The 18,505-nt window shown below is 43.1% G+C and overlaps 1 protein-coding gene across 4 annotated transcripts in view; it reads left to right on the top strand.

Moving 5' to 3' along the window:
* Nucleotides 1-18,505, top strand: part of LOC139563311 (tetraspanin-4-like) — a 112,508-nt gene that overhangs the window by 22,700 nt on the left and 71,303 nt on the right. For 2 of the 4 annotated variants that reach the window (XM_071381914.1, XM_071381912.1), the window contains exon 1: nt 1,338-1,798. In XM_071381914.1, coding sequence (XP_071238015.1) covers nt 1,472-1,798 — 327 coding nt within the window. In that variant the 5' untranslated portion in view covers nt 1,338-1,471. Of the gene's footprint in view, nt 1-375; nt 1,799-18,505 lie in introns of those variants that run through there. The other 2 variants (XM_071381915.1, XM_071381913.1) reach the window with 2 other exon arrangements.

Below are 18,505 nucleotides of genomic sequence, written 5' to 3'. Positions count from 1 at the left end.
AGTGCTGAAACAGTGTGAGTGAATGAGAGACAGTAAGCGAGAGAGGGAGGGAGGGAGAGAGGGAGGGAGGGAGGGAGGGAGAGAGAAAGAGAGAGGGAGGGAGGGAGGGAGAGAGAGAGAGAGAGAAAGAGAGAGCTCTAGGCAGGCTGGACGGTTGCTATGACACTGCAGTCTTTTTTTTCCCTCCAAGGAATGTGTCTCTCTTCTTCTTCTTCTTCTGGCCATGACGCTGGCGGATACTTAACTCTCGTGACCCACCTATAGAGAAAGAGGAGAAAACAAACAAAGAGGCGCACAGAAGGGAGGGAGGAAAGAGGAGGAGAGGGAACCTTGCCCTAATACAACGCTCTACTGGCTGGACTGTGGAAATGAAGGAAATGTGTCTACATCAGAGCTGATAGACAGAAAGAGAGGGAGACCGAGGTGAAGGAGAGAGGCAGTGAGACAAGTAGCAGGTAGACCTGCGAAACAGCAGCTGCGGGAAGGGGGAACAGAGGAAAAGCAGAGAGGGGGAGTTAGAGAGGAGGAAAAAGAACGAACCAGGACGAACAGGAAAACCAGACAAGGAAAGTGGTAGCGCGCTCACCTAATGGAAACCAAAGAGTGCTCTCCTCATTTCAGTTACCTATCCTTTTCTCGTGCATCTTTTCCCTCCACTCATCCCCACACATCCACCTCGATGTTGTCTCTTGGTCTGCACATCTCTCTCTTGAACTTTTCTGCATGTGAGGGAAAGTGAAGCCAAGACAATGGGCACTGGTGAACATTCAGAATCAATTCCAACTGGATGGAGTACTAGCGTGCGGTCTTAATGGAGAAGTGGTTCTGGTGTGAAAGAGACTGATTGGCTGAAACACTGTCGTCGTCAACAGTGGCTGTTTTCTCTGCCAGAGCGCACCTGCTCCGGAATTTCTAATGGCACCAGGTGTGACATATCACTCAGCCGACCGACCAGATTAGAGCAGTTCGGGTAGTGCCAAGCGCTCCTGCGATTATGTGCGTCCGACTGATCTGAGATTAGCAGGAATTGGAAAAACGAAAGCTTTTTTTTTTTTCAAGTGATCGACAGCTGTACAGTAGTTGTGGGATTCAGGAAAGGAACATAATAACGAACAGGTGTTGTAGGATTAAGCAACGTAAAGAAATTGAGGTGATGTGTTTTAATCTTAGCTGGTCTATCACTGCCGGGGCACAGTTGGACTACATGCCTGATCGTCCTTTAGTTTCCATGGTGAAAAACACTGTAGGCTGGTTAGCTTAGAAACTATTGGGAACAGTTGCTATTCCACATTACTGGCACCACAACTCTGCACATTTGTCCCCTGAGGACACGTTATTTGGACTTTGTGTCTCTATTCAGGTCTTAAGTGACTTTTATTTGTGTGGGCTCTCAAAGACCTCTTGAAGCTCTTGAAGGAAGGGGTTGAATTAAAACTTCAGCTGCTGCTAGCGTCTCACCTCCAGTTAGTCCATGAGGCGTTCGAGCACGGACGAGACGCCGTACCGGCGCAGTCCCTCACTGGACAGCAAGCCCGAGACGCCGCCCTTCACCTCGGGCTTCCACAGCTACAGTGGCGAGTACGAGTATAAACGTCCGCCCTTTGCGTTCGGCTTCCACACGGCGCCTGGGCCGCAGGCGGCTAAAGGCCGCTACACCACCTCGCAGGGGAAGAAGTATGTGGTGTTTTACCTGGACCTCTCCTTCATCTTCCTCCTAGAGCTGCGGCGCTGCAGGATGGCCGAGGGCTGCATGAGGGGCCTGCGTTACGGCATGGTCTTCTTCAACCTCCTCTTCTGGGTGAGTCCAGCTTTTTGGTATTTGGAGTGTGTGTGTGGTGGGGATGTTTTTCAGTGTGTGTGTGTGTGTGTGTGTCTGTCTGACTGTGTCTGTCTGTCTGTACATGTGTTATATGAGTGATTGTGTGGGTGTGCTTCATTAAGTTTAGTTTTTGTATTTCTATGTGGGTATATTTCTGCCTGTTTGTGTTCAGAATATGCATGCGGAAACCGGTTTGTATCGCGGATATCACTTTATTGAAATAGTCACACTCTAATTCGTTATCACATCTATCTTACTCTTTTGCAAAAGTGGCTGCTGTGAATTCGGTCCGTCAACGACACAATCCTATCTTTTTACAGTTGGGGGCTCTTGACTGTCTGTGTCTGTTTGATCGTGACAGTCTCACGGCGATAACGTCCGTCCCCTCACTCCTTTTTGACGCCTGCACAGCTGTCAAACGTGACCATTATGCTTCAAATTCACCGATGTCTATCTCTTCTTTTGCATTCTCTCTATACTCGCCCTTCATGACCTTCCTTTATCCTTTTCTCCGCATGCTCTGGGAATTTGGGTCTCTACGACGCGCTGATTCTATGGTCCCCTTTGACGAACTGAACGCACCTGTCCTCTTTGGTAATAAAAGGAGGCCTTGTACATTGGAACGCAATCACTGCCAAGGCCCACTCCCTCCTGTGACCTCCAGACCCGTTTCCTATCAGCTGTGGCCTTCCGCCAGAAAGGGGTCAATGTATTTGTGATTAGCAGCTGGCGTGTGTGTGTGTGTCAGTGTGTGTGTGTGGGAGAGTATCACTTACATGTGACAGAGGTCTTGTCATGGGGTATGCTTTTTTTTTTACCTCTTCAGACGACAGCCTTAAGGTACTTATGCTTCTAATAAGATGAAACTCGCAGAGCTCTTCAACTGGAAATGGTTGGCCTTTTTTAAAAGTCTGGAGCTAAATGACAGGGACGTTCTGTGTATCCTCTATATATCCCCCCCAACCCACACCAACACCCAACACACACAGTATCCTGCCTACACCCCATAATGTAACTGCATACTGTCGTCCCCTTCAAGTTTGTCTGACAATGATGACATGCTGGCTAGGTAAACAGTGTCTACAACAAGCGGATGTGCGCCATAGAAAAATAATGTATGGGACACGCACTTCAGAATCCGGGTCTACGTAAACATGAATATATATTACGAAACAGTGTGATAAGTATAAAGTCAATAGTGGTAGTGGAGGAGAACATGTTGCTTGCAATTGCCAGTCTAGCTTTTATACCAATAATATCCTAATTAACCTGTAAACCCACACACAAGAGGAAGAAAAACAGCCTCACACTTGACCACTAACACCCTTTGAGCAATGAGTTGGCGCAACATTCTTCAAGTATACAAGACCAAGAGAGACATCAATAGTATTGTGTTTTGGGCCAGTAACCGAAAGGTTGCTGGTTCGAATCCCCGAGCCGACAAGATGAAAAATCTGTTTATGTGCCAATGAGTATTGCTCTTAATCTTAACTGCTCCTGTTAGTCGCTCTGGATAAGAACGTCTGCTAAATTACATAAATGTAAATGTATTGTGCCATTCCCCGAGCCGACAAGATGAAAAATCTGTTTATGTGCCAATGAGTATTGCTCTTAATCTTAACTGCTCCTGTTAGTCGCTCTGGATAAGAACGTCTGCTAAATTACATAAATGTAAATGTATTGTGCCATCATCAATACGGCTAATTATCCCTTAGCCTGTAATAGAGGCCCATTTATTTTCTGGAATTCACTGAAGAGGATGGACCTCCCCTTCCTCCTCAGAGGAGCCTCCACTGATGCCTATCCATGTGGTAGGCCCACCATTTTGTTAAACAGGCTGTTGCATTGGCCTTTTTTAGTCCAGATTCCTGTGACTAATCAATTTGGCTATTTAAGCTATGATCAATTTGTCAAAAATGGTCGGATACAAACTTGAAACCCCTGATAATGACAATGGGATGAAACTCCTGGACAACAGTTGTGATTGTCGATTCTATACTGCCCATTTTACTTTGACCTGTCCTGCTTTTAGGATATTTTTATTTGATTGCGTGCCATTTAGATCAGGCTATTTGATCGGAGAAGCATGACGTTCAAAGTGTCCGTCTCATTACATTGTCATACATTTTATGTCCAGCCTGAAGGCTACAGAAAAGGCCACATACTCATTCTACCATATCCTATATCTGCTACATGATTTATTATAGATATTATTTTTGACGGAACGTTGGTGGAGAGCCGCAGCGATGCATCTCTCCAACAGTACCCTTGAGAGGAGTGCTGGAAATGGAGAAGCAAAATATGGTGCGCCCCTGCCTTTGACAAAGTGGGCAATGCTTATCACAGGGCAGCATCAGCGCTCACATAAAAAGTCCATTTGCCACTGGTTGAGAGAAATTGTCATTGTTGTTAGGCAAAATTATGTGAGGTTTTATGTGTTGTTGGAGGTGCGTCTTGGTCAGTTTATCTCAGAAAATGCCGCCCTCGTCAATCTGCCGCCGATTGACAGGATAGGCAGTAGGACAGGATAACATAACGCTAAGGACTGGGTAGAGAAGAGTGTCTGAACTGAAGACGTTCAACTTTAGAACCCGATTGGTCCAGCAGGCTGTCAAGTTGCGGGAAGATTAACAGGTCATATACAAAGACCATTACTTCGAAGTTGACACACCAAACCTACCTCCCAACATCGCCCCGGTTGAAAAGTCAACCAAGGAGGAGCTGGTGGCAAAACTTTTCAGCCTAACTTTAGCTAGCCTAATGATGGCAGTGTAATATTGTGGAACGCAATCATTAACATGTCATGCAATCATTGGAAAATTCAAGAAAATGATGTCATGGCTTTAGAAGCTTCTGAAAGGCTAATTGACATCATTTGAGTCAATTGGAGGTGTACCTGTGGATGTATTTCAAGGCATACCTTCAAACTCAGTGCCTCTTTGCTTGACATCATGGGAAAATCAAAAGAAATCAGTCAAGACCTCAGAAAAATTGTAGACGTCCACAGGTCTGGTTCATCCTTGGGAGCAATTTCCAAATGCCTGAAGGTACCACGGTCATCTGTACAAACAATAGTACGCAAGTATAAACACCATAGGACCACGTAGCTGTCATACCGCTCAGGAAGGAGACGCATTCTGTCTCCTAGATATGAACGCACTTTGGTGTGAAAAGTGCAAATCAATCCCAGAACAACAGCAAAGGACCTTGTGAAGATGCTGGAGGAAACAGGTACAAAAGTATCTATAGCCACAGTAAAACGAGTCCTATATCGATATAACCTAAAAGGCCGCTCAGCAAGGAAGAAGCCACTGCTCCAAAACTGCCATAAAAAAGACAGACTACGGGTTGCAACTGCACATGGGGACAAAGATCGTACTTTTTGGAGAAATGTCTTCTGGTCTGATGATTCAAAAATAGAACTGTTTGGCCATAATGACCATCGTTATGTTTGGAGGAAAAATGCTTGCAAGCCGAAGAACACCATCCCAACCGTGATGCACGGGGGTGGCAGCATCATGTTGTGGGGGTGCTTTGCTGCAGGAGGGACTGGTGCACTTCACAAAATAGATGGCATCATGAGGCAGGAAAATGATGAGGATATATTAAAGCAAAATCTCAAGACATCAGTCAGGAAGTTAAAACTTGGTCGCAAATGGGTCTTCCAAATAAACAATGACCCCAAGCATACTTTCAAAGTTGTGGCAAAATGGCTTAAGGACAACAAAGTCAAGGTATTTGAGTGGCCATCACAAAGCCCTGACCTCAATCCTATAGAAAATTTGTGGGCAGAACGGAAAAATTGTGTGCGAGCAAAGGAGGCCTACAAACCTGAATCAGTTACACCAGCTCTGTCAGGAGGAATGGGCCAAAATTCACCCAACCTATTGTGGGAAGCTTGTGGAAGGCTACCCGAAACGTTTGACCCAAGTAAAAAAATGTAAAGAAATGCTACCAAATACTAATTGAGTGTATGTACACTTCTGACCCACTGGGAATGTGATAAAATAAATAAAAGCTGAAATAAATAATTCTCTCTACTATTATTCTGACATTTCACATACTTAAAATAAAGTGGTGATCCTAACTGACCTAAGACAGGGAATTTTTTACTAGGATTAAATGTCAGGAATTGTGAAAAACTGAGTTTAAATGTATTTGGCTAAGGTGTATGTAAACTTCCGACATCAACTGTATTTAGCAGTCTTATGGCTTGGGGGTAGAAGCTGTTCAAGGTCCTGTTGGTTCCAGACTTGGTGCATCAGTACTGCTTGCCGTGCGTGATGCAATCATTTCCATGGTAATGTAGAATGTTCATTCAAATGATGCTAACTGATGTGGCTCATGCAATGGAATGTATTTTCTGTAATCTCAGTTGAGTTGATTAGACAACCCACAGCACAGATTGATGGGTGCACTCCCTGCTTTTACTTACCGCTCTGCTCCTATGGGTACATTTGCAATAGCCGGCAGTCCACCCATTATGCCATCGTTGTCTTGAATGGGATCACCCGTTCTATTCAATGAGGGGATTAGATGAATCTGGCCCGGGCGCGTAGAATCGTGTGGGAAGATCTCAATTGCATACTCCTTGCGTCCTCTCTCGTCTCTTTGTTTGGCAATTCAATGCCGAGACACCAGTCATTGTTTATGTAACATTAAATACACATCATTTTTTATGCATTTTAGTTAATTTTGGAAATTCAGCATTTTGATATAAAAATACAGAAATCTAAATACTCAAACAATGGAACTAGAGACTGTCTGGGGTACTGACAAACAGCAAGGCAAGTGTTTTATAAAGGGCCCGTAAGTGTTTTGTGGTGAACTTCACCTTTAACGCATGGCTGTTTTGTTTATTACAACTGTCAACACTATAAACACACTTTCACAGACAAAAAGCATGCTCATTACCAGCAGATAGAACCTCAAACACACACACGTGCACACATGCTTGCTCTTGCTCGCTCTCTCTCTCATATAAACACACACTGCACCTAATACATTCTTAGGAAACATATTTTCCTCATACACAGACAATAAAAAATAAAAAATCACAGCCAAGGTTATTATAGTTTGGGGTTTTTGTATTTGTTTTTATTTCTATTAGTTTTAAGAGTTTTATTTGAAATTCACTTTCAGTTAGATTTCAGAGCCTCTTTACTAGTTTCTATTTAGTTCAAGTTTTATAAAAACAAATGTATATTTCGATTTTATATGATTTTGTTTCAGTTTTAGTTTTCGTGTTAGGGACAGAAAGTAACCTATGCCTCAACCTCATTTCTTGCTACTGTGGGGAAGTAATACATAAAGTGATGGGTCAGGTCAAGTCATAGGTTATGATAAGTTTAAAGGTTTTACATTTTTTGTAAGTTTACTGACTTGCCTTTCAGAGCCACTTTACTAGTTTCTATTTAGTTTTATAAAAACAAATGTATATTTCGAGTCAGTCAAGTACAAAGTTTTGTTCAGGGGCAGAACGATAGATTTTAACCTTGTCAGCTCCGTGATTCAATCCAAAAAACGTTTGGTTACTGGCCCAACGCTCTAACCACCAGGCTACCTGCTTCCCCAAAGGTAGACTCAGTGAGGTGATGTAATGTACGAAGTAAACAGTGGTACTGGTTCAATTTCCGCAACAACCAGGAGCGTTGAAGCGTGAGGCTAAACTTCTCAGCTGTTTTGGTCCCGTAGCTACCACGTTGTAGCAGAATGAAGCACACCCGTGCACATGTGCAGATACTCTGTGTGACTGTGAAATCAACCCGACTGGGCACAAACTGGTTGAGTCAACGTTGTTTTAACGTAATTTGTCAACGTATTGTGATGTGGAATCTATGCTGTAAAATACATTGGATTTATAAAAAGTAATCAATGTAGTTTTGAGGGTTACATGTATGTTGAATTTGTACCTTTGAAAAAATGTCATATCTTCAATGTAATATCCACTATAAGAAAAAAACTATAGGCAGGGCAGCACCTCCTACTGGAGAGTTGAACTATCCGGTCACCAACCGGTCGATCACGACTGGTCAATCTCCAAGGCATTCCTAGTTGATCACCAAACATTTCTGTAAAACAAACAACGATAAAGTCTTGCATTGCAATTTTTTTATATTTGTTTCGTGCTGTTCGTGGTAGGTGCACTTGATTCAACAGCCCTAGCACCGGGAAGGCAAAGTGTTCCCAATTTGAACCATTTCATGTGTCTGAAAGTAGAACTCTGCCTACCCGGCAGACCCAGAGAGCAAATCAAGTGTACCTATAGGCCTACCGCTGGCCAATCAGATAGCTCATGTCTGCACAGTTTTCTTTAGCCATAGACTGCAAAAAGAAGCCTCAAACGCACAGATTGCGAAACTTTTAAAACCATGACTAGAGAGTAAAAAGTGTCTGTTTTATGTGTAAGTTCATGTTCAAGTTGTTATTCGGCACTGTCAACACTTTGTTCAACACCTTAATAAGCCGTAAAATGCGTGTTCTCCCTACTTCGACACGCTACAACCAGCACTTCAGTGAATGAGTATAGCATAGTGTTAGCACAACTTTATGACCTTTGATCACATGAGTTTTGTTCATGCAGTCGACATGAAGTGCAAGTCGGACAATTTTCTTACCCACGATGCAACACACGATGCACCAACTTGAACGCACCCTAACTCAATGTGACCCACCAGATTCAGAAGCTTGAAAACCCTACTAAACCCATTAGGTTTTTGTCCCCCCCAAAAACTAAAACTGGACATAATTTATGGTGGTTTTCATTTATTTTTAGTTACTTTTGGAGTCAAAGATAATAGTTTCAGTATAGTTTTAGTTTTTCAAACAGGATTGTTAATTATTTTATTTCAGTGTACAAAATAGTTTTTTCATGATTAGTTTTAGTTTACTATTGTAAGAATACTTTAAGATAATACACAACGCAGATGACTAGAGGTCAATAGGGAATTAACAATCAATGGAACTAGTTGTTTTTCAGTTCAACATCTGTTTAGAATCGGTGTAGGAGTTTCAGTCCTGCACTCATAGCTACATCTGGCAAGTTTTCGTTGGTTCGAATGGTCTATACATTGACCCTGAAACAGGATACTTGTTATTTGGCCATTGGCCCAATTTTACTGCATGGAATTCTAATTGGTCAACCACAGCCTAGGGTTGGGGGTTATAAATTGCATAATGTCGTTTTGTTCTGTGGAGAATCACTGAGGACAGGGAAGAATGAACATCTACTTCCCAGCATAACATCTATGATTTGTTCTCTTTGAATAAACCTATATTTCTCCCCCTGATTTGATTTGAGGTCTGTGTTATTGAAGAATAACATCAACTGCTAACACTTGGTGCCATGACCCGGGTGAATTTGTCGTGACCAACAACAAGGAACAACTCATCAACTGTGTGTTGATCCAGGGGAAAGAGAGAGGGCTGAGCGCAACCCACCACAGGAGTTAACTCTTAATCTCCCGATTGATGACATATCATATTCCTGGGTGAGTCTAGACGTATGCATTTTAAAAGAACCAAAGCAGGTTAGAATTAGTGCATGCAATGAGTGATACGTATCTGTGATGTATAGAGGTTTGAATCCTTCTATTAAAGGTTTGAGTCCTTCTATTAACTTTTACTTGGTACTCATCCCGGATCCGGGAGCACCCCCCACAGTAAAAAAGCTGACTAGCATAGCCTAGCATAGCGTCACAAGTAAATACTAGCATCTAAATATCATTAAATCACAAGTCCAAGACACCAGATGAAAGATACACATCTTGTGAATCCAGCCATCATTTCTGATTTTTAAAATGTTTTACAGGGAAGACACAATATGTAAATCTATTAGCTAACCGCGTTAGCAAAAGACACCACTTTTTTTTACTCCACCAGTTTTTTACTCCATCAGTAGCTATCACTAATTCGACTAAATAAAGATATATATAGCCACTAACCAAGAAACAACTTCATAAGATGACAGTCTGATAACATATTTATGGTATAGCATATGTTTTTTTAGAAAAATGTGCATTTTTCAGGTATAAATCATAGTTTACCATTGCAGCCACTATCACAAAACTCACCAAAGCGACTAGAATAACTACAGAGAGCAACGTGTATTACCTAATTACTCATCATAAAACATTTCTTAAAAATACACAGCGTACAGCAATTGAAAGACACAGATCTTGTGAATCCAGACAATATTTCAGATTTTCTAAGTGTTTTACAGCGAAAACACAATATATCGTTATATTAGCATACCACATGAGCTAACATCACCCCAACATTGATTCAAGGTAAAAAGAGCGATAACGTTATCACCACCAAAATATATTAATTTTTTCACTAACCTTCTCAGAATTCTTCAGATGACAGTCCTGTAACATCATATTACACAATGCATATAGAGTTTGTTCGAAAATGTGCATATTTAGCATCACAAATCGTGGTTATGCAATGTAATCTGTCAAAACATGGCATGCATTCTGGCCGGCGCCATCTTGGAAAGGCACCTAAGTTTACGATTATTTATCGATTAGATTGACAAAAAAAATACAGGTTGGACAGCTAATGAAAGATGCATTAGTTATTAATGCAACCGCTGAGTTAGATTTTTAAAATTAACGTTACTAGACATACAGTGTGCGTTACAGCCAGACTAGTGCCGCAACAATGGCCGACAAATGCGTTTACATTTTTCCACATAAATACGGAATAAAATCATAAATAGCTCTTACTTTTGGACGAGCTTCCATCAGTATCTTGGGCAAGGTGTCCTTTGTCCAAAAGAATCGTTGCTTTGTTGTAAAACGTCCTCTTCAACTTCGGAACTAGCAGCTAACAATAGCTACGTGGCACACACATGTCCAAATCCTCAAAGCGCAATACTACGAAAATTCCGAAAATAGCAATATACTCGCATAAACTGATATAGATCGGTTTAAAATAACTTCGTTATGATGTTTCTAACACCTATATCGAATTAAATCACAGACGGATATATCTTAGCCCGATAACGAGAGCTTTTGAGCATGCCATTCTGATGTCCTCTCTTGCGCCTTGACGAGCGTCCAAAAGAACGTACATGTCACTCCATGGCGTTTTATAAACTCTGAGAAATACGTAGAGACTCCATTCCACTTCTCATTGGTTACTAACATCCAGGGGAAGGCGGGTGCAGTTCATTTCGACCCATAGGGCACATACAGAGTTTTAAACTGATCTCAGAACAGAGCCTAGTTTTCAGACCTTCGCATGTCCTGTCACGATTTTCGCTGTAGAAAGAGTTCTGGTTCACCCACAGACATAATTCAAACGGTTTTAGAAACTAGAGATTGTTTTCTATCCAATAGTAATAATAATATGCATATTGTACGAGCAAGAATTGAGTATGAGGCAGTTTAATTTGGAGACGATATTTTCCAAAGTGGAAATAGCACCCCCTGTATTGAGAAAAGGTTTTAAAGGTTAGTCCTTTTCTCTATTGAAGGTTTGAGTGCTTTTGTTAAAGCCCTATCAGTGGAATAAGCCATAATTGATTAAGGGTGTAAAACCTTCTGGTTGCATAGAAGTGAGTTGCTATTTGAGTAGCAATTTTTACATGTGTGGGAAATGTAAGCCTTGTGAGCATTGTACAAGCTTTTGAAGTGAACACAAGTTTTTATGGTTAACCAGGCCCTACAGAAACAATTAGTGTTCTAGACGATAAGAGGTTAGAGTCCTCAAGGGGTTGTATGTATGTATGTATATATATATATATTGGGGTTAAATAAATATATAAGATATATATTATACAACTTTTGAAGTTAATGTAATGCCATTTTTAAGTGAGAAAACCACTCTGGAGAAGGGCGGAACGGCTGATACGGATGTGAATATAAAATAGATTTTGAATTCACTGTCTAGTGATATAAAGAACCATTTCAAAGTAGAGGAGAGTAGGCAAGGGATAATGAATTAATATTCTGTCATTGTTGACAAAGATGGAATATGTCTGATACACAAAAAGCTTGGGGCAAAAATACAGAGAATGTCTAACTCATTGACATTGCAGAGAGATATAGAGAGTTTGAGGGCTCTTGGTGAACAGATAAAAACCTTAAAAGGAGAAATTCAACTATTGCAGGAGGAGAACACAGGTGAAAAAGTAAGACTTGACCCCCACCTGTGGGCTCTCTGTTCCCTCCATCTATCCTCACACTGAATTGTGCAAGGCACATCAGCTTTCAAGCATCTGGTCAGCACTGCCTGGCTTTGAGTCGACAGATTCTGACAGCGGTGACGAACGATGTCTTAGGCCAACCAGAACGCAGGCTGTAAAAGGTACTCAAGACAAAACCTCCAGTGACAGTAGTCACACATAAATCAGCACCTCCAAAACAGTTGGATGAACGGTCAAAGGCTGAAGCATCCACGAGACGTCGGTATGAAGACGTGGGACCATTTGAAGTGATATAAGAAACTCTACAATCTATATCCTTATGATGGGTTACAGGTATTAGCCTTTGTTTTGAACAACCGTGAACACGGCGTACTTGAGGAAAGGTATAGAGCAGAGGTGGTAAGACACATTGGGTTACCCGGCATGGAAGATGAAGATGCACTCAATTCCTCCAAAAATGGGGGCAATCACCCATCAGTTGATGCAATCCATACACGAGGATTTGCGGGGGGGGGGAAATTGTTAACGCAACTACTGACTGGGAGAGACAAAACTACGGCAGCATCATCGACAGGCTGTCACGACTGGACAGGGTCATCAATCAACATAATAATCTGTCAGTAGAGTTGCGCAGGTTCCGAGTGAAACCAACAACATTATTCGTTCAGCAGAAGAGAAAACTGGTGTATGTCACTATTGCGGGATTTCTGGTCACTGGCAACGAGATTGTCGGGTAAAGGAAACGTGTCCTTATGAGGAATGGCCAGGAGAAGCAGAGTCCATCTAAGGGAAAATAGAAACAGGACAACAGCCCCAACGACACAATGCTAATGCAGAAATGTAAGAAGCTCTCTCCGGCTCAGCAGCAGAGTTCGCTGGATGCTGTGGAGGTAAACTAACAGACCCCCTCTTTTACATCTCATCTCAGATGGTGTACATATGAAATCGGATGGAATATATGTGAACATGATGGTTAACAACTTTGCAGTCGATTTTTTTTAGTAGATACAGGTGCTCATATCTTATGCAAAACATGTATGTCCTCAGTACACGGGCTAGAAGATGAGAGCAACAGGAGTGGGGGGGAGACGGATATGAAACAGACCAAACCATTAGCAATTTATATTGGTCCAATAAAGATTGACGCAGGGGTGTGGATAGGCTCCTTTGAACAACCTATTTTAGGCCTTTAAAGTTACAATGCAACTTGACTCTACACTGAACATCTCTGAAGGAAAGGTGACGTGGCAAATTAGACAACTGCGGGGCTCTACAGTTCAGAACCATCCTATTTGGACTACGAAGAAAAACAAGTGTGGAACATTGGATATGGAACCAGTGTGCTTGACAGGTGTTGCCCCACCTTGCACAAAACAATATCCCATTAGCAAGGAAGCTATGGGCGCTACTAAAGTAGTGATTAAATATCTATGGGACATGGGTATAGTTGAAAAGACACATTCTGCCTCTAATAGCCCAGTATGGCCAGTGAAAAAATCAACAATAGGAATGCAAATGAAGCCATCTCCTAGCTCACTCCACTGTTGGCTGACACCTCAACCATTTTTTCCCTCATTATCACCTGCTCACTCTGGGTTCTCTGTCATTGATATGGCTAATGGGTTCTGGTTGGTACCCTTACATCCAGAGGTCCGTCCATGGCTTGCCTTTTCTGTGGATGGTCAACAGTATCAGTGGACTAGGACTCCTATGGGCCTTAATAGTCCTTGCGGAGACATCTCCAAGATCTCCCTCAGATGTCATACAATATACAATATGTTGATGATATATTGTTGGCATCAGAAGATGAGGAAACGCATGTTAAAATCACTGTTAGACCACGTGCATGCCAAAGGCCATAAAGCTAGCCATAAGAAGGCCCAACTCATGCAATCACAGGTTATCTACCTTGGTCAACTGGTGTCACAGGGAAAGAGAGAGATGACACAAAGTCGTACGGCTGCCATACAAACTGCCAAGGAGCTCACTACTATTAAAGAACTTTGCTCCTTCATGGGCTTTTGCAACTGCAACAGATGCTGGGTGGACCCCCTTCGTCGAAATTGCACAACCCCTTAACGACCTGAAAGGAGGCCCTGATTCAAAAGACTCTGTAGCCTTCACGGAAGAACAGAAAAAAGTTTTTGGCAAGTTTAAACTAGCTCTGTCATCAGTGCCGGTTTTGGGCGTTCTGGACTCAGGCCAACCGTTCACCCTCTTTGTGGCTGAAAAAGATGGCTACATGACCTCAGTGCTGACACGAGACAATGGTGATTGTCAGAATCCTGTAGGCTACTATTCGAATAAACTGGATGTGTGTTTGGGATGGGGTCCCTGTCTCAGAGCTATGCAGGCTACTTACGTCACTGTGTCGATGGTGGCATCGCTTGTTCTCGACCAACATCTTACCATCAAGTGTCCACATGCTGTTCATACTCTTTGACAATGAATCGAGCTGCACAGGTCACAGCTGCTCGTTGGAACAAATGGTCAACTGTGTTGGAGGCTCCTAACATCATCATACAACGTGGCACACCATGTAATCCAGCTACTCTGATGCTTCCTCCAGATACCACACTACTTGAACGCGACTGTTGTGAGTTGGTTTAGGATCAGCTCTCTGATGGGTTTACTAATGGGCTCTCTGATAGTCATCTGTTGGAAAACCCTGAGTTTATCTTATACACAGACGGTTCAAGCATTGCGGAGGGGGGTGTGAAGAAGGCAGGCTGGGCAGATACTACAATGGACAATGTGATAGTGACAGGCACGTTACCTGCAGGAACATCAGCACACGTGTGGCGGAATTGGTGGCTTTGACAGAAGCATGCAAACAGGCTGAAGAAAAAACAGCTAATATCTACACAGACTCAACGTATGCTTTCGGCGTTACCCATGATGGTCCAAAAAATATGTGACAGACACATTAGGGTCAAAATGGGAAGGTCCTTATCAAGTTTTGCTCATAACGAGGTCGGCATATTAGGGAAATCTATGTGAAATATCAATTTCTCTTGAAACCCGGACATGTTACTTTCACTTTTTTGTTTCCTTCGTTTACAGATTATGAGAATCTACTGTCTGAAGCTGAAGCAATATCCCTTAACCCAAGGACTGTACTTGAAACGATACAAGATCACTGGTGAAGTGTTCATTGGAGACGTCCTCATCAACCAGTGGAACGGAAGAAGAATTCCTCACTACCGGCAGACTGTCAGAACATAATTTCTAATAGTTATCTATGTGGGACTGATACCAGTGTGGAAGAGCAGGTCACTTTTAAAGGACTATGTGAATGATTACCTTGACAATAGGACGACTGAATATTATTGTCTCGCAGACAAGTGAAAGATGTTTGAAATTATTTTCCTTGTGAGTTTCCTCCTTATACAGGATGCGGGTGGTGTTTCCTTTCTAACACAGAGATGCATCAGCAGGATGAGGGACACTCGGGCGTCAGTACGTTTCTAGCTCTTTCTCTACACTATGCCGCAGACAAACATGGGGTACATGTGCTGTTATTGGTGCCGAATGCTGTACTTACATTCCTGATAATTCTGAGGAAATAACTGACCTAATCCAAAAGATCAGGACCGAGGTCGCTAAATATCATGATTACAATCACAATCCAGATGATTTAGGCTTAGTCGTGTGGTTTTCTTCCACATTTGGCACTTGGGGAAGGTTTTTGGTGAGCATGATACTTCCAATAGTGGGAGTTGTGTTTATTTTACTTATCCTCATCCAGGTTATCAAGTGTGCTATTGCCCGATGTTTGTCTGCTAAAATCCCACGGTTACATCCTAGATCTGAATGAATGAAATATTCTTATTAAATACTTTTTTCTTTACATAGTTGAATGTGCTGACAACAAAATCACACAAAAATGATCAATGTAAATCAAATTTATCAACCCATGGAGGTCTGGATTTGGAGTCACACTCAAAATTAAAGTGGAAAACCACACTACAGGCTGATCCAACTTTGATGTAATGTCCTTAAAACAAGTCAAAATGAGGCTCAGTAGTGTGTTTGGCCTCCACGTGCCTGCATGACCTCCCTACAACGCCTGGGCATGCTCCTGATGAGGTGGCGGATGGTCTCCTGAGGGATCTCCTCCCAGACCTGGACTAAAGCATCCGCCAACTCCTGGACAATCTGTGGTGCAACGTGGCGTTGGTGGATGGAGCGAGACATGATGTCCCAGATGTGCTCAATTGAATTCAGGTCTGGGGAACGGGCGGGCCAGTCCATAGCATCAATGCCTTCCTCTTGCAGGAACTGCTGACACACTCCAGCCACATGAGGTCTAGCATTGTCTTGCATTAGGAGGAACCCAGGGCCAACCGCACCAGCATATGGTCTCACAAGGGGTCTGAGGATCTCATCTCGGTACCTAATGGCAGTCAGGCTACCTCTGGCGAGCACATGGAGGGCTTTGCGGCCCCCCAAAGAAATGCCACCCCACACCATGACTGACCCACCGCCAAACCGGTCATGCTGGAGGATGTTGCAGGCAGCAGAACGTTCTCCACGGCGTCTCCAGACTCTGTCACGTCTGTCACATGTGCTCATGTGCTCAGTGTGAACCTGCTTTCATCTGTGAAGAGCACAGGGCGCCAGTGGCGAATTTGCCAATCTTGGTGTTCTCTGGCAAATGCCAAACGTCCTGCACGGTGTTGGGCTGTAAGCACAACCCCCACCTGTGGACGTCGGGCCCTCTGACCGTTTGAGCAGACACATGCACATTTGTGGCCTGCTGGAGGTCATTTTGCAGGGCTCTGGCAGTGCTCCACCTGCTCCTCCTTGCACAAAGACGGAGGTAGCGGTCCTGCTGCTGGGTTGTTGCCCTCCTACGGCCTCCTCCACGTCTCCTGATGTACTGGCCTGTCTCCTGGTAGCGCCTCCATGCTCTGGACACTACGCTGACAGACACAGCGAACCTTCTTGCCACAGCTCGCATTGATGTGCCATCCTGGATGAGCTGCACTACCTGAGCCACTTGTGTGGGTTGTAGACTCCGTCTCATGCTACCACTAGAGTGAAAGCACCGCCAGCATTCAAAAGTGACCAAAACATCAGGCAGGAAGCATAGGAACTGAGAAGTGGTCTGTGGTCACCACCTGCAGAACCACTCCTTTATTGGGGATGTCTTGCTAATTGCCTATAATTTCCACCTTTTGTCTATTCCATTTGCACAACAGCATGTGAAATTTATTGTCAATCAGTGTTGCTTCCTAAGTGGACAGTTTGATTTCACAGAAGTGTGATTGACTTGGAGTTACATTGTGTTGTTTAAGTGTTCCCTTTATTTTTTTGAGCAGTGTATATTAAAACACTTTTTTTTTTAAATAAATCGGCCGATTAATCGGTATCGGCTTTTTTTGTCCTCCAATAATCGGTATCGGTATCGGCATTGAAAAATCATAATCGGTCGACCTCTAGTTCCTATCAGAATAAATCTCCATGACTAGTGCAACAAGTTGTAGTTCGTGTCGATGATTTATTGTACACAACGCAAGAAGAGTACTGTTACAAAAGCATGTTGAAAAGGGGATTGGGTCAGGTGTGTGTCAAAGAGGGAGAGACTTTGTGTGTGTATGGCCTTTCTGGCACTAAGACACTCCATTCAAATTGAAATCCAATAAGCATTCACTTACTCCGGGGCTAAATTCAGTTATCCTTATGTTAATTTTCTCCATTACCTTAACTGACTGAAATAAGCTGAATACTTTCTCATTCTGCCCTGGACCATTAGTGTCTTCTGAACTGCAGCGAAGCCAAGGGGTATATCAGTCCTTCCCAGACGAGCTGTAGAAAAGACAGAAAAAAAGCGACGAGCCCCCAAATGTTGCCAAAATGACTTCACAGAATAATTACAATAACAGTGGGCCTCTCAAAATACGCCAGGATGCACGGCGCTAATCATATAGCTTTCGGCAGCCTCAGCGCCCTTGAGCCACAAAGGGCATACACACACGTACAGTAGCAGAAAAGTCCCCAATAAGTCACTTAATTACCGTCACTGTGTAATAAATCTCGTTAGTGCTGACTTGGTGTACTCATACTGCGGGGACCCAGGCCTGGCGCCACAAGGGTGCAAACATTTGGAATATTGTGCCCCTTCAGTTTTGTATCCCTTTTCTGTCCCACAATATGCCCCCCTCCGTCATGCCCAACCAATTTGTTGTGTATGCTTCATTCATGCAACTCCCTTGCATGCATCATACGTACGTCATACACATTTTACCGGTTGAAAAAAACAATTGGCTTTCACAGTAGAAGGGCGGGGTCAATTTGACTGTTTAGGTTTACTTTCAAAGTTACTTACTACCAACAACAACAAAAAGTTTCACCGCACAGCTGGATGGAATTTAGCTGACGTTAACAGATAGTTAGGTAGCTGATAGCATGATGGATATTGGAAAGCACAACGGCAGCATTGGATCAAAGCGGCGGGGAGGGGGAGAAGCCTGCCACAGAGGCCAAGGCCGTCGAGCCCAGCAGCAAAAGCACCTGCACAACCGTCTTGC

The sequence above is a fragment of the Salvelinus alpinus genome, chromosome 33, assembly GCF_045679555.1.
Source record: "Salvelinus alpinus chromosome 33, SLU_Salpinus.1, whole genome shotgun sequence".
NCBI lineage: Eukaryota > Metazoa > Chordata > Actinopteri > Salmoniformes > Salmonidae > Salvelinus > Salvelinus alpinus.
This window is presented reverse-complemented; position numbering and strand designations above follow the sequence as displayed.